Genomic DNA, 27,464 nt, shown 5'->3' on the forward strand with positions numbered 1-27,464 from the left:
CTTGTAGATCCAAGATGTTAGGCCTTTGTCAGACATGGAGTTGGCAAATACTTTTTCACAGTCTGTGGGCTGAGAGACGTTTTATTAAGCCTCTCCTGAGATTCCCTCCCAAGGGTAGTCTGGCCCCTTTGGAGGTGTCTGGATATATTAAGGGGCATTTGGTTGTCACGGTGGCTGGGCAAGGAGCAGAGGTGTTCAGTGTCCTGCAGAAAAAGAACTACCTCCTAGGAAGCTAGGAACACCTCACTAAGAACCTTACTCCACAACCATCTGCAACTGGCTCAGGAGGGCCCAGCTATGAGTTGACACAGTGCTGTCTGAGGATTATAAGTAAATGGGACGACATGTCTGCCGCAAGAGCAGGGAGGCTTCCTGGAGAAAGTAAATTTCGAGCTGTGCCTTGAAGAATGAGTAGGATTTACAAACACAAGATGGAGCAGGAATTCCAGGCAATGGGAAGCAGATGTGCAAAGGCAGAGGAGTGTAGATGGGCTCAGAGTTTTGGGGGCCCTCTAAAACGGTGTACCCCTGGACTGAGCAGGAGAGAAGTACTGAAGGCAGCAGGGGGAGGTGGACAAGTGGAGAAGGGGAGGTCATTGGGGATGCAAGACCTCCTCTCTTTCTCCAGCCCTAGAAATTACTTAGGATGTTGGTGATGATGTCATTCTTGGCTTTCTCATGTAAGTCTCTGACCACAGGCAGTAGCTTGGTGTCCTCAGGCTGCGGAGGTGGGTGCTGCCTCAGAGTACCCAACAGAACGACTCACCAGGGACCTGCAGAAGGCATGCTCAGTAGTCACCACCATCACCATCATGGATCCACCCACTCTCCTTTGGCCCCTCCCTCAAGGCAGGGAATGTGGTGTTGAGGCTAGCGAAGCCCCTTCTCTGGAGCCCAGAGGGCCTAAACTCTGGGACTAATTTCTGCCCTGGCTGTTCCACTCAGGAGGCTCCACTCCTGGCTTCAGTTTTCCTCCATGGATTGGGATTAGGGGCAGGGTGAGTTTCCAAGGAATCTCTTGGAGCCAGAGCCCAGGGCAGAGCAGAGCCAGTATTTGAGGGCACCGAGCACCCTTCCCTCAGCTTGGATCACCGTCTTTCCTCACCTCCTGCCAAGGACTAGCCGGTCAAGGTCTTCACATTCCTCATGTTTCACAAGCCTTCCTTTCCTGACAAATTGCATTGAGAAGTGCTTGATGGACCTCATTTTCCAGATGAGGAAACTGAGAGTTTTATTTTATTTTTCTTGTCCTCATTTTTAAAATTTGCTATAATAAAGTGTTATTCTGATCGTATTTTTAAAAAGCAGTGATCTCTAGGTGGATTATGGTCATGTTTTATTCTTTTTATGTTTAGTAGTTTTTAGTGTGTGTTGCTTTTATAATGCAGATTTACAATAATTCATAGCAAGAAAAAACCAGGTTTTTCTATCAAACCTCAGGTGAGGTGGGTGGAAGCAGACAAACACCCCCTTTAAGCAAGAAGAGGAAGGGACCTTCTGCTCATAGAGGCTGGGAACTGGAGGGTGAGAGACTCGCCTGCCCTCCTGAAGGCACATTCTTGGGGCTGTCTCTGCCTGCTCAAAATGCACACTCTGTCTTTCATCCTGACAGAGTGGGATCCTGTGGTGGAGTTGTAAAGAAACAACAGCAGTCATGACCCTCTCCCTTTTAAAGACAGGGAACAAAGGCACAAAGAGGTTAAGGTTACACAGCTGGAAGGGGCTTAGCCCAGTTCTGCACTTTTCACCAAAGCCAGGAGCCTTGTTAAGTAGCTTCAACAGAGATTTAAGGTACTCAGGCTTTTGGAAAGTAGTCAAAGCTTGCTTGCTTACTTACTTACTAGCTGTACAACCTTAAGGGTCACTGCCTGTCTGCTTATCTGTGAAATAGGAACAAGAATCCCTGACCTGCATGCTCAGCTGCCAGGAAAGAGGTAATAGGGAGGGAAGGGGAAATGAAACCAGTTCAGTTCCCTCTGCCCTGTGAAACAACTGTGCATATTCCCTCAAGCTCAGGTTAAATTCCCAGACTTCACTCTGAATGAAGCTCTGAATTTACCTGCCAGCCAGCCTTCAGGCCCAAAATTACTATCATGTCTTAACATCAGGTGGGAGAAACATTATAATAACAATGAATGGTAAGGAAGCACTTTGTGCCTGTGCCAGGCATTCTCTCCTGTCTGTCAACCTCACAGGTAAGAGACAGGTGGCACCTGCTTCTCTACTGCTCACCTCCAGAGCCTGGGCTCCACATACACTGGCCGACTTAGGTGAAAGAATGACTTCCACCAGTGGGAAGAGGACTCTCCTCAGTTCCCCTCATCATATGTTTTCAAGGTCTTGGTGACAATCCCGTTACAGCTCAATGACACCAGGCCGTATAAGCCACCACTGTCAAGCTCTCCACCAACACTAGTGCCCTCAGGCTCCTGCCGTTGTCTCCTCTATGACAGACTACCACCTTCAGCCTCTTGCAGGTGCTACTTGGGCCACCTTGTCCAAGGGTTGCTGGCAACGTGCCTTCTTAAAAGGGAGCTGCTCCTTTCCCTTGCTAGAGTCCAAGTGAAATAGAAGCCAAACACCATGGCTAAGGGAGGTGTAGGTTTGGGCAACTGACCAGGGTCTGGGAGAGAGGCATTCATACAGTTCATTCCTTTTTATGGCTGAACAGTATTCCATTGTATGGATATTCCACATTTTATGTATCCATTCATTCATTGAGAGACATTTGGGTTGTTTCCGTGTTTGGGCTATTACAAATAATGCTGCTATGAGTATTTACTTATAAGTTTTTGTGTAGAAATATGTTTTCAATTTTCTTGAAACACATGCCTAGGAGTGGAATTTCTGGGTTATGTGGTTGGTAACTCTATGTTTAACTTTTTGAGGAACTGCCAAGCTGTTTCCCAAAGAGGCTGTACCATTTTACATTTCCACCAGCAATCTGTGAAGGTTCCTAGATTCCCACATCCTTGCCAATGCTTGTCTCTCTCTTTTATTACAGCCATCCAGTGTGTGCAAAGTGATATATCACTGTGGCTTTGATTTGCATTTTCCTAATAATTAATGATTTTGAGTATCTTTTCATGTGCTTATTTTCCATTTATATATCTCTTTTAGATAAATGTCTATTCACGTCCTTTGCACATGTTTACATTGGATTATTTGTCCTTTATATTGTTTAGTCATCCATAACTGTTTGGGTTTTTTTTTTTTATTGGCTTTTTTTTTGTTGGAGTCTCACTCTGTTGCCCAGGCTGGAGTGCAGTGGCATGCTCACGGCCACCGCAGCCTTGACCTGCTGGGCTCAGACAATCCTTCCACCTCAGCCTTCCAAGTAGCTGGAACCACAGGCACACCACCATGACTGGTTCATTTATTGTAGAGATGAGGTCCCACCAAGTTGTCCAGGCTGGTCTCGAACTCCTGGGCTCAGGCAATCCTCTTGCCTCGGCCTCCCAAAGTGCTGGGATTCTAGGTGTGAACCACTGTGTCCGGCTTAGTTGTCCATGTTTTGTATGTCCATGGTGTGTGTGTGGGGGGGAAATCACCAGTAAAATCAAGACTTTTGTTGCTATGGTGTGTTTGTTCAGGAACTTTGCAGACTCCCAACCCACAGCTCCCCACCAGTTTGAGAAGCTTAGATTGTCCCTAGGAAAGTGAGGTATGTAAGTTAGAAACCTTGTCCAAATTACACAGTCAAGTTGTATGTAGAATCATGGAAAACTGGGAAGATTTACCTGGAGGGGAGGAGCAACCTGAGACCCTGATTCCTCACTCTGTCTCTGAAAGTCTGCCACAAACAAGAAAACCATATTGTTCTTGTGGCCTCAGAGGATGGAGCCAGAACGAAAGATTGATTCTCAGGGGAAGACTTGTTAAAAAGAAGGGCCTCCTGACAACAGATGCAGTCCAGCATGGCAGAGGCAGCTGGGGAGACATCGATCCACGTCTGGACAACCGATTGGCAGAAAAATTATAGGAGGCTATAGGGACCATTTGATACGTGTCCCCTCCAGAATCCATTTCTCCTACCCTTTTCCCCTTCCAATCAGGCTCTGATTTCCTTTTGAGGATGTGCAGTGTCCTGGGAGGGGAACTTAGACTAGGTGGGCTTATTCTAGTCTACCAGTGCCTTCCATCTCCTTACCACCATTATTAGTGATTGGTTCATGGTGTGTTTGAGATTAAGCTAGTGCAGTTAAAATACATATCAAAGATTTTGGTAGGAATACAAGACATTTCCTTTCTGGAAGTAAACAAATGAGCATGACTAGATGTGACAAAGAAGACTTCTTAGGATGTAAGGTGGGCAGCCCTTAAATTGAGATCAGTGCCACAGAAGGCAAGAGGAGAAATAAAGAGGCAGAGCCTTACTGATATTACTGAGCTTCTGGGTCACTCCTTGCCTGAATAGAGACAGGTCTCGAGTTTACTGTTTAAGCTAGCTTGAGTGGGCTTTTCTGTTATTTGCCACCCAAATCTGCAAAAAAAAGTAGGATTCAGGTATCCAGTAGAGAGGAGTGGGGACCAAACCCTGTAGCCTACATCAGCAGTCCCCAACCTTTTTGGCATCAGGGACCGGTTTTGTAGAAGACGATTTTCCCACGAAACAGGGCTGGGGAGTAGGGTGGGGGGATGTGCAGTCAAACCTCACTACTCATGTTAATCTGTATTTGCAGCCGTTCCCTGGCACTAGCATCACTGCCTCAGCTCCACCTCAGATCATCAGGCATTAAATTCTCATAAGGGCCGGGCTCGGTGGCTCAGCCTGTAATCCCGTGCCTTTGGGAGGCTGAGGTGAGTGGATTGCCTGAGCCCGCAGGTTCGAGACCCGCCTGGGCAGCGAGACCTCATCTCTACAATAAATAAAAAAATCAGCCAGGCGTGGTAGCGCGTGCCTGTAATTCCGGCTACTCGGAACGCTGAGGCAGAAGGATCGCCGGAGCCCAGCAGGTCGAGGCTGCGGTGGCCGGGAGCGGCCACTGCACTCCAGTCTGGGCGACAGAGTGAGACTCCAACTCAAAAAAAAAAAAAAAATTCTCATAAGGAGCGCAACCTAGATCCCTCACATGTGCAGTTCACAAAAGGGTCCACATTCTCATGAAAATCTAATGCCAGCCAGGCGTGGTGGTTCATGCCTATAATCCTAGCACTTTGGGAAGCTGAGGTGAGAGGATTGCCTGAGCCCAGGGATTCGAGACCAGCCTGGGCAACTTGGCAAGACCTCACCTCTACAATAAATCAAAAAACTAGCCAGGCGTGGTGGTGCACGTCTGTAGTCCAGCTACCTGGAAGACTGAGGCAGGATTGCCTAAGCCCAGCAGGTCAAGGCTGCAGTGGCTGTAAGCGTGACACTGCATTCCAGTCTGGGCGACAGAGTGAGACTCCAACTCAAAAAAAAAGAAAAGAAAATCTAATGCTGACGCTGATTTGACAGGAGACAGAACTCAGGCAAGCAATGGGGAGTGGCTGTAAACACAGATGAAGCTTTGCTCTCTTGCACACCACTGTGCAGCCTGGCTCCTAAGAGGCCATGGATCAGTCTGTGGCCTGGGTTTGGGGACACCTGGCCTACGTGCTCCTGTCAAATCCTAAGACTCAATAACGTGTCCAAAGTCTTGAAATTGGAAGGCAGTAGAGTCAGTTTTGGGAACCCAGGTGGGAGGCTCTCAAGTGGAAGAAAGTTTTTTGGGATTTTTTTTTTTTTGACAGGTAGGCTTTATAAAGTATGAGTTCAGGCCGGGCTTGATGGCTCAGCCTGTAATCCCAGTGCTTTGGGAGGCCGAGTTGAGTGGATTGCCTGAAACTGCGGGTTCGAGATCTGCCCAGGCAACTTGGTGAGACCTCATCTCTACAATAAAAGATCAAAAGATCAGCCGGGCATGGTAGTGTGCGCCTGTAGTTCCGGCTACTTGGAAGGCTGAGGCAGAAGGATCGCCGGAGCCCAGCAGGTCAAGGCTGTAGTGGCCGGGAGTGGCCACTGCACTCCAGTCTGAGTGACAGAGTGAGACTCCAACTCAAAAATAAAATAAAATAAAGTATGAGTTCAAATGATCAAACTCTATTATAGCTACATAAAAATCCTTCCATCACTTGTGCTTGATAATCAACCCAGAGCAGCTTTAAGGTACAGCTTGTGCGAGCCCTTCCTCAGTTTCAGGGTTCCACAGCCCTGGGTTTAAATCTCACCTCTGCCAGTTCCCCCACTGCTCCTTAGTCAATTTCTCTGGATTCAGTTTCCTCATCTGTAAAGCAGAGAAAAAGCTAATGTGAGAGGAGGACGTAGACCAGCATGTGAGGCAGAAGCAGCCTCAGGTGTGGTGTCTTTTGCTGCAATGATGGTGCAGAGATTCAGCTGAAACCCTTATCAAGCACAGAGATCTTACCCCTGTGAGGCACAGACCAGGGGACTACCATTAACTCAACTTTGCAGATGAGAAAACTAAGGCACAGAAGGTTAAGAACTGGGCCCAGGCACAGAGCTGGCAAGTGGAAGTGCTGGGATTCCACCCCAGGGTAGTGTCTTCTGCCAGACTGCTCTGCTTTCAGAGGAGGGGCTATGGTCTGGTCCTGGTCTGGCTGCTGGGAGCCGAGCTGCTGAAGGTAGGCAGGATCCCAGGTGTCCAGCAAGAGCTTTCTCCAAGACCCACCCAGCATGTGACTCAACCCTGGGGCCTGAGGTTGGGGTGGCAGCTGAAGGGCGCAGGGAGCAGGAAGTGGACCTCCCCTCAAGGGATAAGTTCTTCACCTGCAGGAGGCAAGAGATCCCATATGGCTGGGTGGTTCCGCTCCACAAGTACTCCCATCTAGTCTGCCCAGAGCCAGCACTGCAGGCTATTGTGGCCTGCTGCTCCTTCTGGATGTCCCCAAAGCTCTCACACCTTTCTTAAGGAGAGTTGGAGCATAAAGCTTTCACAAGGGCTGAAAAACTGTGAAGAAGGAACCCCGGTGGGCTCTTGTGTAAGCCCCTCCCCTTCTGAGGCTTCAGCTCCTCACTGCAGTAATGGGGGTCGGGAGGTGGGCACAGATTCTGAGAATCCTTGCCCAAGTGGCCTGCACAAGTCCAGTGGGGTGGAGAAAGTGGCTCTGGCCACGTTTGTCCCATTGGGTCTCACATCTGACATTCCAAGAACCAGCACTGTGGACACAAGTTTCTTTGCTACCCAGAAACACAGAGACCTTGGCTAGGAAGGCCCTGCATCTGAGAGTCCTACAGGTGACCCCAGACTGATCCAGTGAGTTTGGCACTTCCAAGGGATTGCTGCTCAGCCTGCAGGGGCTCACAGCAAAGGCCAGGTTGTCTCAAAATTTTGCCACATTAGGCTGTGCTACTGCTCACTGCCTGGTACCAGGCAATCTGGGACGGTGTGCTTGGTCAATCCTGAAGGTCTCATGTAGCCTGGAAGCCCTATCAATGGCCTAAATAAATTCTCGGCTGTTCCCTTTCCATTCACAGACACAGGTACAAGAAGGTCCCTTGCATAAGAATTAAAACTGGTCCTGAGCAAAAAACACATAAATTTAAATATTCTTAAGCTGGGCTGTTGTGTAGCCAAGGGCCACCCCAGAATTGTGGTTGTGGGGTGACAACACTGTGGCCTTGGCGCCATCTGCTGGCCAAGTGAGTCCCCAGAAGCCAGGGAGGGGTTTTGTGGATGGAACTGAGGCTGCCAACTTTCTGGCATATTTGCAAATGCAGTGTATAGGATCCTTTTCTAGGGAGAAAGTGCCCAATGTTCCGAGGCTTCCTGGAGGGCCAGGGACCCTCCGGAGGGAGGAAGAGTGCTGCATCACTGAGCAATCTCTCCTTTGCTGCTCTGATGGGACAGGTCCCCATTGCTTTCTAGGCCAGTGGGAAGGGATTGCACCAGAGTCTCCTTTTGGAGCTGTAATCCCAGCACTTTGGGAGGCGGAGGTGAGAAGACTGCCTGAACCTATGGGTTTGAGACAAGCCTAGGCAACTTGGTGAGACTTCATCTCTATAATAAATAAAAAAATTAGCTGGTCATGGTGGCAGCTACTTGGGAAGGCTAAAGCAGAAGGATTGCCTGAGCCCGGCAGGTTGAGGCTGTCTGTGATGGCTGTGAGCATGCCACTGCACTCCACCCTGGGTGACAGAGTGAGACTCTGACTCAAAAAAAAAAAAAAGAAAAGAAAGAGAGAAACCTGATTTGTGGTTGGAGGAAAGGACTATGACAGGGATGTTTCCTGCTATGGCCTCCACTCTACCAGGTCTGAGACCAGAGCACTCCCTTTCTTCCCCTCTTCCCCTTCCTCCCTTCTCCTGTCCCTTATCCTGCCACACCAACCTCTCCTCTTGCTCTCCCTCAGAGTTCATATGGTGTTTTGGACAGCCCCTTTCCCGTTGCATGCCTCAGTTTCCCCACCTGCAATACACTGTTTCTAGATTCTCATCCAAAGAAGGTGGCAGCAGGGGAGGGTTCCATATTTCCTGTTTGGGTTGCTATAACCACTCTTTCTGGACGCAGCTCCTGATGCTGTGTGCAGGAGTCTGTCTTCCTAGGGTATAGACACCCAGCAGAGGAATTGCTGGATAACAGGAGTCCATAGAGTCAATTTGACTAGATAATGCCAGTATTCCAAAGTGGTGGCACCATTTACAGCTCCTTCTGCAGCAGACAAGGCTTCCTGTCAGGCTACATCCTTACCAACACTTATTATTGACTGATGTATACTCGTCAGTCTGATGAATAGAAAGTGGCATTTCAGTGTACTTGGGGTTTGCATTTCTCTGGTTACTGGCGAGCTTGGTCATCTTTCTATGTGATTTTGGTTGTTTCTGCAAATTCCCATCCAAGTTGTGTGCCCTTTTTTTCTTTCTTTCTTTTTTGTCCATTTTTCCATCAGGTTGTCTTTTGTTGTTTATTCTTTTATTATTCTTTTTATGCTCGTGGTGTCTTTAGTGATAGCTTCTATATACTTCTGACATTGGTAACTTGTGTCTTCTGTTTTTTTTTTTTATCAGACTGGCTAGGTATTTATTTTTTTGATTTTTTTTTCAAAAGTCAGCTTTTGGTTTTGTTGTTTTTCTCTATTGTTTTTGTTTTCAGTTTTATGAACTACTGTTCTTATAGTTGTTATTACCTTCCTTCTGCTTGCTTTGGTTTATTTTTCTCTTCCTTTTTTAATTTCTTAAGATGAAAATGTACTCATTTGAGAACTTTCTCTCCTCTTCCTCCTCCTCCTTCTTCAGAAAGCAGAATTTATTGAGAGGACAGAAAAGCTCCCAACATGGGAGGGAATTTGAGGGGGTTGCCCTTTTCTTCTTTTTTTAAAATTTAATTTAGCTTAATTTTAAAGTTGTGGGGTGCAAGTCAGGATTGCGTGGCTTGTTTGTTCTTGAGAACTCATGAGGATTCTTTATCTTCCAGGTGCTGATTCTCTGTAGGTTATGTCTCACAGATATCTTCTCCCAATTGGGTCTTATCTGTTCACTTTCTTTATAGTGTCTTGCTTTTCTTTTCTTTCTTTCTTTTTTTTTTTTGGAATTGGAGTCTCACTCCACTGCCCAGGCTGGAGTGCAGTGGCACGCTCACTGCCACCCCAGCCTCGACCTGCTGGACTCAGGCGATCCCTTCCAATTCAGCCTTCCAAGTAGCTGGAACTACAGGTGTGCATTACCACGCCCAGGCAATTTTTGATTTATTGTAGAGACGAGGTCTCGCCAAGTTGCCTGGGCTGGTCTCCAACCCATGGGCTCAGGCAATCCACTCACCTTGGCCTCTCAAAGTGCTTGGATTACAGGCTTGAGCCACCATGCCTGGCTTACTTTTCATTCAACTTTTTATTTTGACATAATTTCAGACTCACATGGAAAAGTTACATGAATAATGCAAAAATTCCTTCATACCCTTTTCACCCCAATTCCCCAAATGTTAACGTTTTACCTTTGTCTCTCTCTCTCTCTCTCTCTCTCTCTCTCTCTCTCTCTTCACCCTCCTCTCATATACACACACATCCCTTCCCCCCCTTCCTGAACCCTAAGCCACTAGTAAGGGGCAGAATATTATCTTTGACTCCTAAATTCTTCAGTGTATATTTCCTAAAAACAAGAACATTCTTCTATGTGTAAATGTGATGGTTAATATTAGGTGTTAACTAGATTGAGGGATGCTTAGATGGCTAGTGAAGCACTGTTTCTGGGTATCCTGTCAGTTTCCAGAGGAGACTGATGTAAGGAGCTGTGAGCTGGGAGAGGAAGGCCCACCCTCAATGTGGGAGGGTTCGGTCCAATCAGTTGTCAGCGAGGCTACAACAAAGCATGAGGGAGAAGGGGGATAAGTAGCTTGCTGAGTTTCCTCCCACTCTCTTTCTTCCTCCCTTGGTAAGATGCTTTGCTTCCTCTCCTATTGCCCTTGAACATCAGCTTCCAGATTCTTTGGCCTTTGGAGTCTGGGTCTTGTACCAGCAGCATCCTGGAAGCTCTTCGGCCTGTGGCTTCAGATACAGGGCTGCAGTGTCAGCTTCCCTGGTTTTGAGGTTTTGGAACTTGAACTGAGCCCACTACCACTTTTCTCATTGCCCAGCTTGGAGATGACCTGTGGTGAGACTTTGCCTGGTAATTGTGTGAGCTAGTCCTCCCTAATAAATTCCCTTTTACATATACATATTATCATAGTGGAGCTGTCCCGCTAGAGAACACTGGCTACTACAGTAGACATCACTACTGAACAATTATCAAAATAGGAAATTGACATTGATATGCTAACATCTAATATACAAACCTTATTCAGATTCCACCAATTGTCCTAGTAATGTCCTTTGGAGCAAAAGAAAATATCATATGAGGGGGAAAATAAAACAGCATAACCCCGGCACCCCACCCTCCCTATTCACCCCATCTTTTCCTGAGCAAGACTTCTTTTTGCTTCACTGGATGAAAAAAGTCCTCAAAAAGAAATGTTTTGCTGATGGGAAAGAGGTGAAACAAAAAACAGCGGAAGCATGAAAAGGCATCAAATCGACGCATTCAAAAACTTTTGAGCAGTGGAAAAAGCATCTTGACAGGTTTATTGCATCAAATGGAAAGTATTTTAAAGGTGACTGAAATTTAAACATATAAGAATAAATGCACAACTTTTTATAAATAAATTCTGGGTTTTTTTTAGGTCCCCCTCGTATCATGAGTTATATACCTTTACATTTCTATAGTATTCTTTAATCTGGAACAATATTTATTTGTGTTTCATAGGACTGATATTTTTGGAGATTATAGACCAGTCATTTCATGTAATAGCCTTCAGTTTGGGTTTGTCTGATGTTTCTTCACAATTAGGTTAAGGTTATGCATTTTTGGTGCTGTATCCTCAGAGCATCATATCAGGAAGCACATTTCTCTCATTCATGGTGATATTAAATTTTATCACTTGGTTAAAGAGAGGTCTGCCAAATTTCTCATATAAAGTTACTATTTTTCCTTTTGTAATTAATGAATATCTAATAGGGAGATACTATGGAACTGTGTAATTACCCTGTTACTTTATGTCTCAAGTTCACTAGTTTTTATGTTCATTGAACATTTTGCCTGAGATATTAATATGATTGCCAAATAGGGATTAGGGATTTTCTAATTTCATCCTCTTTGTACATAAATTAGTTGGCTTTCTACTGTTTTTTTGTTTGTTTTTGTTTTTGGGGTTTTTTTTGAGTTGGAGTCTCACTCTGTTGCCCAGACTGGAGTGCAGTGGCCGCTCCCGGCCACTGCAGCTTCGACCTGCTGGGCTCCGGCGATCCTTCCTCCTCAGCCTTCCAAGTAGCTGGAACTACAGGAGTGCGCTACCACGCCCAGATAATTTTTTTGATTTATTGTAGAGATGAGGTCTCGCCAAGTTGTTCAGGCGGGTCTCAAACCCATGGGCTCAGGCAATCCACTCACCTCAGCCTCCCAAAGGCATGGGATTACAGGCTGAGCCACCGAGCCCGGCTGGCTTTCTACTGTAAAGAAGAGTTTTCCCCCTTCTCTCTTAATTATTTATTTATACCCATGTAAATTCATGGTTTTTTTATTCAGTGGGTTATAATCCCTTACTATTCTTATTTTAGTTTGATGCTCAAATTGTCCCAGATTTGGCAGATGGGAGCCACTTCAAGCTGGCTCCTGTGTTTTGCTATGTCTTTTGCTCAACAGAAATTCTTTTTTTTTTTTTTAGTTCAAGTCTCACTCTGTCACCAGATTGGAATGCAGTGGCATGCTCACAACCACTACAGTCTTGACCTGCTGGGCTCAGGCTATCCTTCCACCTCAGCTTTCCAAGTAGCTGAAACTACAGGCACACACCACCATGCCTGGCTAATTTTTTGATTTATTGTAGAGACAAGGTATCACCAGTTTGCCCAGGCTGGTCTTGAACCCCTGGGATCAGGCAATCAGAATTTCTTAACTCAAAGTAAGTTTACTTTATTGATCATCCTTCATTGCTAATACTTTTTATATTTTGTTTAAGAAATCCTTTCCAGCAGGTCAGGCGCAGTGGCTCATCCCTGTAAACCCAGCACTTTGGGAGGTGAAAGGATTGAATGAGCTCAGAGGTTCAAGCTCATTTTACAGAATAAAATCAGTATCTTTAGTTGTTTGAGCAACATGGCAAGACATCATCTCCACAATAAGTAAAAAAATTAGCTGGGCATGGTGGTGCATGCCTGTGGTACCAGCTACATGGAAGGAAGAGATGGAAGGGAAGGATTGCCTGAGTCTAGCAGGTGGAGGCTGTGGTGGCCGTGAGTGTGCCACTGCACTCCAGCCTAGGTGACTGAGACTCCAAAAAAAAAAAAAAGAAAGGAAGGAAGGAAGAAAGAAATCAAAGAGTACACTTCTATTTTGAGCATTTTTTTTGTATATACGTTAGATAGTTCAGTAAAAAGTTAACACAGAAAGCTAATTCCTTCCTGCTGTCTTACTTCCATTGGCCCATCCCCACCCCATGACCTTAGCATTCAAGGACTGTGAAAGGCCTCTTGGTCTTTGATGTTTTTTTTGTTTTGTTTTGTTTTGTTTGAGTCAGAGTCTCACTCTGTCTCCCAGGCTGGAGTGCAGCGACATACTCATGGCTACCGCAGCCTCAACCTGTTGGGCTCAGGCAATACTTCTGCCTCAGCCTTCCAAATAGCTAGAACCATAGGCATGCTAATGTTTTTTAGCATCCAGCTAATTTTTTTTTTAATTGTAGAGATGAGGTCTTGCCAAGTTGCCCAGGCTGGTCTCGAACCTGTGGGTTCAGGCAATCCTCTCACCTTGGCCTCCCAAAGTGCTGGGATTATAGGCATGGGTACACCTTGACTGGCCTTTGATGCCTTTCACACCAGTAGCCCTTCATGCCAATATGACCCTGTGTTATGGGTTGAAACGTGTCCCCCTAGTCCCTCCCCAATCTATATGTTTACATCCTAACCTCCAGTGTCTCAGAATGTCACTCTATTTGGGGATAGGGTCACTATATGAAGATACAGGGAGAAGATGGCCATCAACAAGCCAAGGAAGAGAGGCCTCAGAAGAAACTAACTCTGATACCTTGACCTTAGACTTCTAGCTTCCAGAATTATGAGGAAATACATTATTTTTTATTTTTATTTTTGAGTTGGAGTCTTACTCCGTCGCCCAGGCTGGAGTGCAGTGGCATGTTCATAGCCACCCCAGCGTAGACCTGCTGGGCTCTGGCAATCCTCAGACTTCCAAGTAGCAAGAACTACAGGCATGCACTACCATGCCTGGCTAATTTTTTTATTTATTGTAGAGACAAGGTCTCACCATGTTGCCCAGGCTGGTCTTGAACCCATGGGCTCAGGCAATCCTCTCGCCTCAGTCTCCCAAATTGCTGGGATTACAGGCTTGAGCCACCATGCCTGACCTATTTTTTATTTTTATAGAGATGAGGTATCCCTACGATGCCCAAGTTGGTCTCGAACCCCTAGGCTCAAGCCATCTTCCCACTTTGGCCTCCCAAGGTGTTGGGATTACAGGTGTCAGCCATCAACACCAGCAAATTTCTGTTGTTTAAGCCACTTAGTATGTGGTGCTTTCTTATGGCAACTCTAGCCAACTAATACGCCCTGGAACTCAGAGAGCATGTTGTCTGTTGTTGTAGTTCAACTCCAGAAACACCATGTAGGACCAAGATGTTCTCATTCCACAGAGGGGAGAGAAGAGATAGTAGGACCAAAGCTGTCACTAGAATACTCATAAGGTAGGGATCCATCTGCCTGGTTCCCTTGAGTGGAGGCTGGTCAGAGCTCCTTTTTACACCTGCAGGTCCACCCGCCTGAAATGCTCACCTCTACAGGTCTTCTCTGTCTTGCCTGATCAAACTTAGGGTCTCCTACTTCTCCCTTGCCTCTGTCTGTTCCTGTCCTAACCCACACGGACCCTCAGCTGCTTAATCTTGGCCACTTGCTGGCTTCATGTTTGAGGGCTGGGCTGTCAGTTGGTAAGTTGATATCATCCTTCCTTGTTAAGTGATACTACGATGGTCCTCTCTGCCACCCCACCCTCCTGCTCTGGACCAAACCCTAAATTCGTCCATCTCTGACTAGGCGACCTCAAGATGGTCTTCCAGAAACGAGCTCTTTTGACATACTGGTAAATTATTCTTTTTTCCTTAAGAAAAATGACTTACAAGTCTCATATCTTCTTTTTATTTTTATTGCATATTTATTATTTTTATTATTTTTTGTTTTAAACTTTACAATTTTAACTATTTTTAAGTGTTCAGTTCAGTGGCATTAAGTACATTCATATTGTTGTGTAGCCACATCACCACCATCCATCTCCAGTATTTTTTCATCCTCCCTTACTGAAACTCTCTCCATCAAACAATAGCCCCACTTCCCCCTCTCCCAGGCCCTGGCAGTTACCATTCTACTGCCTACGACTGTAAATGTGACTACACTAAATACCTCAAATAAGTAGAATACAGTATCTGCCCTTTTGTGACTGGTTTATTTCACTCAGCATAGTGTCTTCAAGGTTCATCCACGTTGCAGCATGTGTCAGAATTTCATTTCTTTTTAAGGCTCAGTAATATTCTATGTATGTTCATACCACGTCTTTATTCATTCATCCATCCATCAGTGGAGCCCTGGGTTTCTTCCACCTTTTGGCTATGGTGAATACTGCTGCTATGAACACTGGTGCACTTTCATTTCATTCTGGCAAAAAAACAGGCCCTAGACTGAGTCTTGAAAGGCTTTGCAAAGGGAACCTGGGCCCTACCTTGTGTATAAAGACTGTTTTATGAGCCCAGATCCTACATCCCATCGTCTCCACATTCCATCTTGAAGACTCAAAGCCATGGATCTCCAGCGTAACACACAGACCTGAACCTTTGCTTTCCGTTTTCTCATGTCAGTAAACAGCCCGGCAGTCACCCAGCTACAGTGCACAAACCAGCCACTTGGAAATCATCTTTGACGTCCTCATTCCCTTACATCCATCCACCCCAAGTCCTGATACTTTTGTCTCCAAAATATTCCTCAAATATTTCTCAAAGTTATCTTTGGTGTCTTCATTCCCTTAAATCCCTCCACTCCAGGCCACAATCACCTGTCTGCTGCAAGACTACAAAAGGCTCCTCGCTGATCTCCCCGCTTCCACTTCTGCACACCACTTCACTATCTCCAGACCATCATTTGTTTCCAAAACCAGGTAATACATACATATGATTTTAAAGTTCCTGCTCTACAGGTCCCTCTCCAGATGCAACAGGTGTTCTCCATCCGTGGCAACCTGGACGTCCCCAGGGACTCACGTGGCCGGGTATGTTCGCCCATCCCGTCTACCCGCCTGAGTCTAGGCCGCCTTTCTACACTCCAGGCAGGCGCTCCTTCCCTTCCCACCAGTGGACGTGGCCGTCTCTCTTAGGCGGTGCTCGGTCTTCCAGGCTGAATGAGTGTGCAGACCACAGAGAGACGCGGCGGAAGGTGGGAGGCGACTAGACACTCTGTTCCAAAGCGCCAAAGCCTTCGCGGCACTTGGGATGAAACCCCTTGCTCTCTTCTTAGCCCCGACTCCCTCAGGCCCAGCGCCCCCTCAACCCCCCTTCAGGGCTGTTTCACGTCACCTCTTCCGGGCGGCTCCCCTGCCCGCCCGCCTGCCACGTTATTTCCACAACACCTGTCCCACTCCCTCACGGCCCTTGACAATACTTAAACCTACGGTTCACAGCTGAATTCTCTAAAGCCCTTCCTCGGAGGGAATAGCGCAGCAAGGCTGGCCGGCAGCTCCACCCCGGGAGGAAGAAATGAGCCTACGCCATATCTCGCTGCTTAGTAGAGGAAGACTACTATTCCCAGAAACCCTTTCGCCGCGGGCTGGCGCTTTCCGGTCCCCACTCCCTCCGCCCGAAGGGGACTGAACATGCGCACCGGAGACTGAGCCTGTGTGTAAGACTGCGGCGGGCGGCGACTGCATCTCCCAGCAGGCAGCGCGGCATTTCGCTTAACCTCGTGACGAGTGACTTCCGGCGCGGAGGGGCGGGGCTGTGCGCACGGCTTAGCCAGCAGCTGGAGCAAGTAGGGGAGCTGCCGGGTGGCCGGCTGGCGCCAGCCGCCATGGAGGCCGTACCCCGCATGCCCATGATCTGGCTGGACCTGAAGGAGGCGGGTGACTTCCAGTTCCAGCCAGCCGTGAAGAAGGTGAGCTTGCCTCCCACCTTCCTTTCATCCGCCGCGTATCTCCGTCGTCAGTCAGCGCGTGACGCCCCCTGCGCGCCTATCACCTCCCCGGGCCCCGTCGCGAAGTCTGGTGAGGCCAGGAGGGGCCTTCGCCGGTTTTCCTCAGCCTGGCCCATACCCCTGCGCCCGCAAACCATTCTTTCCCTCCCCGCTCGCTCCGGGCTAGCCCCGCATCCTCGTTGGAACTCGCTTCCCGACTTCTGCCCAGAGTCATCCGCAGTTCCCACTGAGGCACCACACTTCCTCCGTGTGACGCTTGAGACCCAGTCTGCCCCGCCCCTCCTCCATACCAGGACCGCCCCGCGGGGGAGCGGTGGGCGGCCCTGATCGAGCCGACTCAGCGACTGGGCCCAGCCCTCGGTGCGCTGTCAAGCCCACCGCCCGACCCGGACAGGTGCTGAGGATAGCGCAGAGCGTGTGTTTCAGACGGGAGCCCCGGTGGCCTGGGAAATTGGCCGACCCCTGCGGAGGGGGTTTCTCTGCCAGTTGCTGCAATTCTGTATGGTCTCCTCAGAAGAATCCTATTTTGGAAGCTTTTTGAGCCCAAATATACAATTCCATGGAGTTTTTAGGCGGATTACTGCTTTCTGTAGCAGACTGGAAGGCATCAACAGTGTTGTAGCTCTCGGGGAAACCTCCTTAGTCATCCCAGAGCAGGCGGGGAGGTTCGGCATTGACGGAGGCAGGGAACCTCTGTGGAGAGATCAGGTATGGTGATTGAGCAGCAGGTGCCCTCTGAGACGTCTGCTGCTTTGGGCAGGGCTCCTGGTAGCATTGAGGGCCAAAGCAGAAGTGAAATGGAAAAACCAGGAGGCTCTTGCAAGTGGGGGGCCTTGTGAGTTAGCACAGCAGCTGCCGAGTAAGCCCCATACAATTTAGGTGGCGAGCTGGGCTCGGTGGCTCAGCCTGTAATCCCGCACCTTTGGGAGGCTGAGGTGAGTGGATTACCTGAGCCCGCGGGTTGGAGACCAGCCTGGGCAGCGAGACCTCATCTCTACAATAAATCAAAAAATTAGCCGGGCATGGTAGCACGTGCCTGTAGTTCCAGCTACTTGGAAGGCTGCAGCGGAAGGATCTCTGGAGCCCAGCAGGTCTAGGCTGTGGTGGCTGGGAGCAGCCACTGCACTCCAGTCTGGGTGACAGAGTGAGACTCCAACTCAAAAAAAAAAAAATTTAGGTGGTGAACCACTCAGCGGGGTGCTTCAGAAAATAAATAGGAAAAAGTAAATTGGTTTGGAAGTAATTTCCCAAGAAGCTGTCTCTGCTCTTCTTTTCACACCATCACTGCCTTAGTTCAGACACTATTTGCCTGTGTTTCTTTGAGTCCAGGGCTTAGCCTGCGTGGGCCTCTTTCTCCTCATTCATAAAACCAGGGAATTAGATTAATTGCTCTAAAATTCCAGAATTTTATTAGCTCTTCTCCACACTTCACTCTCTTCTCCATCTGCTCTTTCATACAAATACAGTACACTTGGATGATTTTTTTATAAAATACAACGAAACTCCTGCTTTCTATTTTACAGAATAAAATCAGTATCTTTAGTTTCCTATTCAGAGTTCTTCCTGACTTAGCCCAGTTCTTTCATTGTTTATTGAGGTCCTATTATGTGCTTGATCCATTATGTGCTTCTTGTACAGTTATCTCAGATTCTGTTCACAGCCACTTGCTGTTCCTTTACCATACTCTGTGTGTTCCCTCTTCTGTACCTTTGGTCGTAGAATTCCTCATGCCTAGAAGAGTTCTCCTTTTTGCCCTGTGGGGTGGTGATGGGGCCCTTCTTTAATCTCTGTGAACTGGCTCTGTCCACCTTTCAAGGTATAACTTAAGCTCTTTTTCCACAGCCTTCTTTAATCCTTTTATCTAGATTAATCTTTTCCTTCTCTGAATGTCCCTAACTTTCTTCACCTTTTCCCTGGTGACAGTTATGTATGCTATGTTTTTACCTCCCCTATTCAATTTTAAGTTACCTGAGAGACATCTCTGTGTTCCTCATAGCCTAGCAGAGTACCCTCCATATAGTTGGCAGTCAGAAACATGTTTCTCAATAATGATTGAATAACAGTTGAGAAGGAATTTAGAGATGGTATCCAATGGTAATCCAGTGGATAAAATCTTAGCCCAGAAACTCCTAGCAGATTTTTTTGTTTGTTAGCCTTTGCGGCTCTGGTCATTCATGCCTAGCATACAAGGTAATATGTGAGCAATGATTTCCCTGGCAGCACCTGGACCTCCATAAGAGGAGTTGCTCATTAACCATTTAGCCTGAGGTGGTATCTGATATTCTAGAAACAAATTCTCTTCCTAGAAAATGGAGGAGACTGCAGATACCACTGCAGCTTGGGAACTCCTCCTGATCTGGATCCCCTACACCAACTTTAGACCCCTTGCTCTGCCTTCTGCCACTGGTATCCATGTCCTCTATCCTTGCTCTGAGCTGTGGGAACTTCTACCAGTGACTTGGAGCTTAGGGGTAGAATTCATTTTAGGATAGTAGGGTAAAAATTGGCTCTGTTTATGTCAACCTATTAAGCACTATGCTGTGTCCTGATAATAAAGACAAATAAGAGACAATATTTTTTTCAAGGAATTCATAGTCAAGTAGAGGAAATTGAAAAATTAAAGTGATGACATTAGTGTAAGTATGAAAATATTTGCAGTTTCCCAAAGTACCAGCCTAAAGAGGAGCCATGAGGAAAGGCATACCAGGGATGGTTTTTCAAGAATGAACAGGAGTTTTCTAGACAGATAAAGGGTTTCTTTCTTTGAGAGGACTTGGCTTTTGACAAAATTTTTATGGTAGTTAGTACTGATTTTCACTCCTGATGGACATGCCTTCCATTATGGGGTAATGTGAAATAGCAAGGAAAAGACCAAGCTGGTTTTGAACTACAGTGCCAAACTTTAGGTTGGCATATTGGGCCCATATGATTTTTTAGTGCGGAAGTGCTGCTGGCCCTGTACCTCCTTAACACATTTGTGATCGGCAAATTTTTCACTTTCCTAATACTAATTACGAGTGAAAATTTTTTAAAAATTTGAAGCTGGTTGCCACAAACTTCTGTCATTAAGCACGAGTGAAATGGTCTTTTCTAAATTGTCAACTTTTTCACAATACAGCTGAAAGTTACAGACTTATCCAGTATTTTCCTCAGATACTACTCTGACTACCATTCCGTACTTTGTATTTTTATTTGGATTATAATTCGCATATATATTACTCAGAAACAGAATTTGGAATGATGTACAGTCACATCAGCGATTACGAATGAGTTAATCTGTGTTTTGGAGGCCAGAGTGCTGACTCACTGGAAGCTGATGAAAGATGACTCTTGTAGCTGGGCTCGGTGGCTCAGCCTGTAATCCCGCACCTTTGGGAGGCTGAGGTGAGTGGATTGCCTGAGCCCGTGGGTTCGAGACCCACCTGGGCAGCGAGACCTCATCTCTACAACAAATAAAAAAATCAGCTGGGCGTGGTAGCGCATGCCTGTAATTCCGGCTACTCGGAAGGCTGAGGTGGAAGGATTGCTGGAGCACAGCAGGTCGAGGCTGCACTCCAGTCTGGGTGACAGAGTAAGACGCCAACTCAAAAAAAAAAAAAAAGATGACTCTTGTGTTCTTCCTCAGTGAGTGATTTACCCACAAATGGTAGTGTTTGAAGAATTTCTTCTTTTTGTTTTTTTTTTTGAGCCAGAGTCTCACTGTCGCCCAGGTTGGGGTGCAGTGGCACACTCACGGCCACTGCAGTCTCCACCTGCTAGACTCAGGCGATCCTTCCATCTCAGTCTTCCAAGTAGCTGGAACTACAGGTGCACACTACCACACCCAGCTTATTTTTTGATTTACTGTACAGATGAGGTCTCGCCACGTTGCCTGGACTGGTCTTGAACCTGTGGGCTTAGGCAATCTACTCATCTTGGCCTTCCAAAGTGCTGAGATTATAGGCTTGAGCCACCACACCCGACCTGAAGTTCTTCTTTCTGGCACAAACATTTGCCCTTAACCAACTGTACTTGAGCTCAGGTCAAGTTCACTTGGACTGAGATGTTGCATTCATCCCTGATTCATTCATTGAACAAATAGTGATTGAGCACCTATCATATGTCAGCCCTGGAAATATAGTAGTGACAAAAATCTCTGCTGTCATGAAGCTCATCTTCTAGTAATTCATGTAGTAACCCTGCATCTGATGGTAGCCACCTTGCCTATCCGTTGGCTTCTCGTTTCCTCTCCTCTCCTCTCCTCCCACTCTGGCTTAATTGATCTCTAAATCTCCACTTTCCTATCAGGCTCCTCCAGAGAAACTGTGCTGCTCAAGATCTGTCAACAGCTTGCTTTAGTCTGCCTCTCTGACTTCACTCCTCCAGTCTTCTCCTATTGGAACTTTCAACCTTCTTTCCTTCCACATTTGGTCGTTGCCCTTGCTCTGGTCCTTACTGGAATTTCTTTCCTCCTGTGTTGGAACATACCTCCATTGCATCCCTTCAGCTGCCCTGCAATTGTACCCTACCCTCCTCTGAATTCCTACGGTCTCACCGGCCATCACTGGGTTGACCTGCATCACATAGTGTACACTCTTATTGTCTCCTCTTAATGTTCATCTTATTCACATCCAGGTAGAGCCTGGTTTTTCAGAATTGTGGAATTCCCTCCTCCTCTTCTCGATTTCCCGTGGGACAGCTGATTCTTTTTTTTTTTTGAGTTGGAGTCTCACTCTGTCGCCCAGACTGGAGTGCAGTGGCCACTCCCGGCCACCGCAGCCTTGACCTGCTGGGCTCTGGCGATCCTTCCACCTCAGCCTTCCAAGTAGCTGGAACTACAGTCGTGCGCTACCACGCCCGGCTAATTTTTGATTTATTGTAGAGATGAGGTCTCGCCAAGTTGCCCAGGCGGGTCTCGAACCCGCGGGCTCATGCAATTCACTCAATCTCAGCCTCGCAAGGCGCGGAATTACAGGCTGAGCCACTGAGCCAAGCTAGACAGCTGATTCTTTAGAAAAACCAACTTACACAAACATACAGAAAGAAAATGAGAGGACAAGAGGACTAAAAGCCCCTGGTTTCTCAGCAGTGAGGTGCATGAGACATTGCCAGTTACCTGTGGTGGTGACCTGTCTTGTCTTTTATCATAGATTTGGAGTCACTCAATTATTCTGCCTGCCCATTTGTGTTTTGCAGCAGAATGACTCCAGGCACATATGATTGTCCACTTCATTTTTCTCTGGATTTAATCTCATACACCAAAGTCCCATATCCTTTCACTTATGGTTTAGAAAAGATTCTTTCCTTTACTCAGGAAGTAATAACAGGTGTTGGTTGAATGACCTAGTCTAGTTCTAGCACCCTCTGGGAACTGTAACTTGAGTCTTCCTCACTGTATTGTTCAGATAAGGAAGGAGCCATTTAGAAAAGATGTGGGAGAGAGGCCTTGAGTATTATGTGGAAGTTAGACTAGGGGAAGATGAGGGTATATTCTCATCCCCAGTATTCTTGGCCTATGGTTCTCTCCCAGACTTGCTGATATGGGCCAAGGGGCTGCAGATTTTCCTTGGCAATACTCCTTTCTCTGAATAAAAATGTTATTTGAAAATTAGTAGCTGAGCATATACTATACTAATTAACAATACACAGCCAGGCACAGTGGCTCACACTTGTAATCCCAGCACTTTGGGAGCCGAGGCAGGAGGATTGCTTGAGCCTGGGAGTTTGAGACCGGCTTAGGCAACATAGTGAGACCTCACCTCTACAGAAACTCAGAAAAATTAGCCGGGTGGGGCAGCATGTGCCTGTAGTACTAGTGGCTCAAGAGACTGAGGTAAGAGGATGGCTTGAGCCCAGGAGTTCAAGGCTGTGGTGAGTTGTGATCATACCACTGCACTCCAGCATGGGTGACAGAGTGAGACCCCAACTCAAAAAAATACTATATGTAGAACTTACTTTTATGTGTATTTCTGCGGAACAGCCTGAGAACTACCATATATTTGAATCAACTCTGAAAGTGAAGTAAAAGGAAACAATTTAATGGTGTACAAAGGTAATACTCACCCATGTGATGCCTTTTATTGCCTTTTCTTCTTGGCTTATTGCTTTAATTAACACCATGAAATGCCAAGATATCTTATCAAATTAAGAGCAAACATACATAGAAGAATGAGAACATGCTGGTAAAAGAGAAGATGAGACAGAGGGACTAATAATGAGGTCAGGAGTCAGGAAATCTGTCTGTCACTGGTTTCCCATTTCTCTAATCTGCAAAATAGCAGCAGGACTAGGAGGGGTGTTTTCAGTGACCTCATCTAGCTACAGAATTCTCTGCCATTTGCTGCTCAGTAAAAGAGCAGAGTAGCATCATGGGAATAGCATAACCATTGGAATCAGACCTTGATTTAGGCCCCTTCTTGTCCCTTTAACAGCTGAATGACCCTCAGCTGCTGTAAGTGATTACATAACAAATCTGGTTTTCAATTTTCCTACCTGTGATATGGAGCTAATATGCCTCATAAGCTTGTGAGAATCAAGAATTAAGGCTTGAGAGCTCTTAGTACAGGTCTTGGCATATTGTAACAATAGATTCAGCTGAGCATTCTCTTTCCTATTAGGAAATAACTCAAGTCCTTGAAACAGCTCTGAGTTAGACAGCAGGTGATATTAACCCCTTTCTACAAAATATGAAAAAACCAAGCCTAGATCTTGCAGCAATTCAGGAACACAGCCAGCACTTTTCTTTTACGGTTTCACTTGCAACTCCTTTCTTTCCTTTTTATTTTTATTTTTAAACTTTTTTAAATTTTAATTTTTTGAGTTGGAGTCTTACTCTGTTGCCCAGACTGGAGTGCAGTGGCACACTCACGGCCACCACAGCCTCCACCTGCTGGGCTCAAGCGATCCTTCTGCCTCAGTCTTACAGGTAGCTGGAACTACAGGCACATGCCACCAAGCCCAGCTAATTTTTTGATTTATTGTAGAGATGAGGTCTTGTCAAGTTGCCTGGGCTGGTCTTGAACCCGTGGGCTCAGGCATTCCTCTTACCTCGGCCTCCCAAAGTGCTGGGGTTATAGGCGTGAGCCACTGCTCCTGGCCCCAAAACATCTTTTATTACTTTTCTTTGTTTACAGACTCAGATCCAGTCAGTGATCTTATATTAAATTAGTTATTCTGTCCCTTTAATCTTTTTTTTTTTTTTTTTTGAATTGGAGTCTCACTTAGGTCACCCAGACTAGAGTGCAGTGGGCGCTTTCGGCCACTGCAGCCTCGCCTGCTGGGCTCCAGCGATCCTTCCGCCTCAGCCTTCCGAGTAGCCGGAATTACAGGCATGCGCTACCACGCCCGGCTGATTTTTTGATTTATTGTTGAGATGAGGTCTCGCTGCCCAGGCGGGTCTCGAACCCGCGGGCTCAGGCAATCCACTCACCTCAGCCTCCCAAAGGTGCGGGATTATAGGCTGAGCCACCGAGCCCGGCTCTTTTAATCATTTTTAATCTGTATAGTCCTCTTCCCCCTACATTTTAAATGGTATTAATTTTTTGAAGAGACTGATTTAGTTTTTGGGTAAAATTCTTCAGCGTCTGAATTTTTCTGAGTGTCTCCTTGTTAACCTAATTTGTTCATCTATCCTATACAATTTCCTGTAAAGACAACCATTTGCTTAGTATACAAACCATCTAATAAGGGTCTTACCATTCCTTGGTGCTTGTTGTTTGGGGTGGCTGGGTGGTTGGCATGATCCTGCCATGAGCACACAGTCTGATAAAGGTAAGTTTGGAAAGTGAGTGGAGTAGCAGCGAATGTTCAAAGAATTGATATTTCAGCTGAGTGTCAGTGGTGAAGAGGGGGAAGTGTAGCTAAACATCGGTACCTGAGAGGTAATTGTGAAGTACTGTTGTATCCCTGGAAGGCACCAGAGGACAATCTTTAAAGACTGTTGGGAGCAGATTGCGAAGGGCCATGAACTCTGTGCCAAGATTAAATTTGGTCTTAGAGACTTTGGGAAGTTACTGTAGTATATTCTTTTTATAATTTTCTTCTTTAGAGTATACCTCATTTCCTCTAATCTCACTATCCTAAGACAAGCATGTTTTGGTTTATTTTCTTCCTAGGAGAGGGGTGTGTGTGTGTGTGTGTGTGTGTGTGTGTGTGTGTGTGTGTGTGTGTGTGTGTTTCAGAAGGTTTTAAAGCTAAGAGTGACTTCAGAATTGTGTTAGAAAGACAGTTCTGATCACTGAGTAAGTGATGGCTTTGAAGGGGTGGGCTATCCAGGACAGAGGTTGCAGGGGAATTTAGTATTCATGGACATAGGGTCTTTTTAGAGGTAATACCAACAGAAGAGGAGTTAGGGTCAGAGGTTTGGGACAGTGGCTGCATGGTGCTGTAATTAACTCAGTGTAATTAGCTGTCTGGTTCCTCTTCTTCCTTTGCCTCACAGAGCAAATAGAAGCTGTCATGCAGCTTTTTTTTTTTTTTTGAGTTGGAGTCTCACTCTGTCGCCCAGACTGGAGTGCAGTGGCCGCTCCCGGCCACTGCGGCCTCGACCTGCTGGGCTCTGGCGATCCTTCCGCCTCAGCTTTTCGAGTAGCCGGAATTACAGGCATGCACTACCACGCCCGGCTGATTTTTTGATTTATTGTAGAGATGAGGTCTCGCTGCCCAGGCGGGTCTCGAACCCGTGGGCTCAGGCAATTCACTCACCTCAACCTCCCAAAGGCGCGGGATTACAGGCTGAGCCGCCGAGCCCGGCCATGCAGCTTTTTGAGTTACCACATGGCTGATTTCTTAGCTGTGTGTCCTGGGAAGGGACCCTAGGAAAGGTGAGTGGGCCACTGAAATGGTGTGACTGAATGTGCTCCTGGACAGAGCAGGCCACCTTTTGGCCTTTACCAGACTCCTTCCCCCTGTACCTCAAAAAACCTTGGTTAGGACCTTAAGGAGCCTTGTGAGTTGGGCATCAATTCCCTTATTGTTTGTGGTACGAATGGATCTGGCCTCCCAGATTACTATCCAAGATACCAGGCAGCAGTAAGTGCAACAGGGATAGTTCCAGCTGCCTTATTCTTTTTTTTTTTTTTTTTTGAGTTGAAGTCTCACTCTGTCACCCAGGCTGGAGTGCAGTGGCACACTCACAGCCACCCCAGTTTTGACCTGCTGGGCTCATGTGATCCTTCCACCTCAGCCTTCCAAGTAGCCAGAACTACAGACATGTGCTACCACGCCCGGCCAAGTTCTTGATTTATGATAGAGATGAGGTCTTGCCAAGTTACCCAGCCTTGTCTCGAACCCATGGGCTCAGGCAGTCCTCTCACCTTGGCCTCTCTAAACTGCTGGGATTACAGTCTTGAGCCACCATGCCCAGCCCAGTTGCCTTATCTATTGTTCTGAGTTGATCAAGGACCCTTTGGTCTAGGCTTGAGCCTTTAGGCTGGTATGCATGCTCACTGTCCAAGATGGTCTGCTCTGGAGATGGTGAGTGCTGTTGTGAGCAGGCACACCAGTCTCTCTCTGATATGGGCCATAATCTCCCCTTCTCATCTTCTCCTGTCTGGATCAGTCTCATCACACTCACAGACCTTTCATCACAGATGAGGACACTGCAGATTATAAGTTATTGTGGTGCTCTTTCCCAGCCAGGAGGATGGGCTGGTAAGGAAGGCTTTGTATTCCCACTCTTGTTTTGTGCTTCTTGCCTGCATTTACTGTCAGTTTAGGATTATGGTCGTGATCCCAGAACACAGCAGGGCCCAATCCTCAAGGAAGACTTGAGTCTGTGATCTTTTTAGATTCCTTATTGGGATCCCATTTCAGCCTTTTAAGTTCCCTAGCTTTCTGAGCTGGCAGATTTCTGGACTTTGTAGAGAGGACTGCAGCATTATGAGGACCTGCCAGGGCATTTACGCAGGTTCATACAGTCTTATTTTCCATTTTGCTGTAAGGAGGAGAGGAGGCTTTTGTGGTCAGCATCTTGGTGCTGCCCGTTACACAGAGTTCTTTATTGGTACAGGAGACAGACTTATGGTTGTAGGACTGAACTCTATCCTGAGCCATTGCTAGTGGTTGCCCAAGGCTCAGAGGAAAGTGGGGGGGGGGGCGGCTTAGTTCTCACTGGCTTACGTTCTTTTCTCTCTCTCTAGTTTGTCCTGAAGAATTATGGAGAGAACCCAGAAGCCTACAATGAGGAACTGAAGAAACTGGAGTTGCTCAGACAGGTAGGAGGATAGCATTTTTACATAGGTATGAACAGGATTGGTTTGTTAGGGAGGTAAAGAAATCACCTAAACTGTGGTCTTATTTGAATTAGTCTCCTCTTAGAGAACATCAGGCTATTTCTGATTTTCACCATTGTAAACACTGCTGTCATATCCCATGTCGGCGCATATGTGGGCATTTCTAGGGCTTTTTTCCTGTAGGAGTTGGTGGGTAAACGGGATGCATGTGTTCCCGTTTACACCCCCAAGAGGTATGTGCCTGTTCCTGCTGTCTCTTTTCAACTCTGACAGTCTAATAGGTGAAAAGGGCATTCCATTTAAATTTTCAGATACTTGATTAATAATAAGGTTGTACAGTTGTTAATGGTTGTACACTTTTTAGGGATTGTATGTTAATGTCCTTTGTCCATTTTTTTGGTTAGTGTGTTTTAACTTTTATTGACTTATAAAATTTATTCACACATTAATGATATTGCTCCTTTACCTTATAAGGTGCAAATATTTTTCACAGTTCATTATTTTTGTTTATTGTGTATTTAATACATACGTTTAAAGTTTTACGTACAAATGTTTATAAATCAA

At 46.5% G+C, this 27,464-nt stretch overlaps 1 protein-coding gene across 2 annotated transcripts in view; it reads left to right on the top strand.

The window, feature by feature from the left end:
* Positions 1 to 16,448: 16,448 nt before the first annotated feature.
* PTPN23 (protein tyrosine phosphatase, non-receptor type 23) overlaps positions 16,449 to 27,464 on the top strand; it is a 42,870-nt gene continuing 31,854 nt past the window's right edge. The window contains exons 1-2 of one of the 2 annotated variants that reach the window (XM_008071315.2): positions 16,449 to 16,650; positions 26,808 to 26,882. Coding sequence is in view for 1 of the 2 variants with exons in the window: in XM_008071316.2 (XP_008069507.1) it covers positions 16,567 to 16,650; positions 26,808 to 26,882 (159 nt within the window). In the remaining variant the exon portion in view is untranslated. The remainder of the gene's footprint in view (positions 16,651 to 26,807; positions 26,883 to 27,464) is intronic. The other variant, XM_008071316.2, reaches the window with a different exon arrangement.

The sequence above is a fragment of the Carlito syrichta genome, unplaced genomic scaffold, assembly GCF_000164805.1.
Source record: "Carlito syrichta isolate Samal-C Ts95f unplaced genomic scaffold, Tarsius_syrichta-2.0.1 Scaffold314290, whole genome shotgun sequence".
In the NCBI taxonomy this organism is placed as follows: domain Eukaryota; kingdom Metazoa; phylum Chordata; class Mammalia; order Primates; family Tarsiidae; genus Carlito; species Carlito syrichta.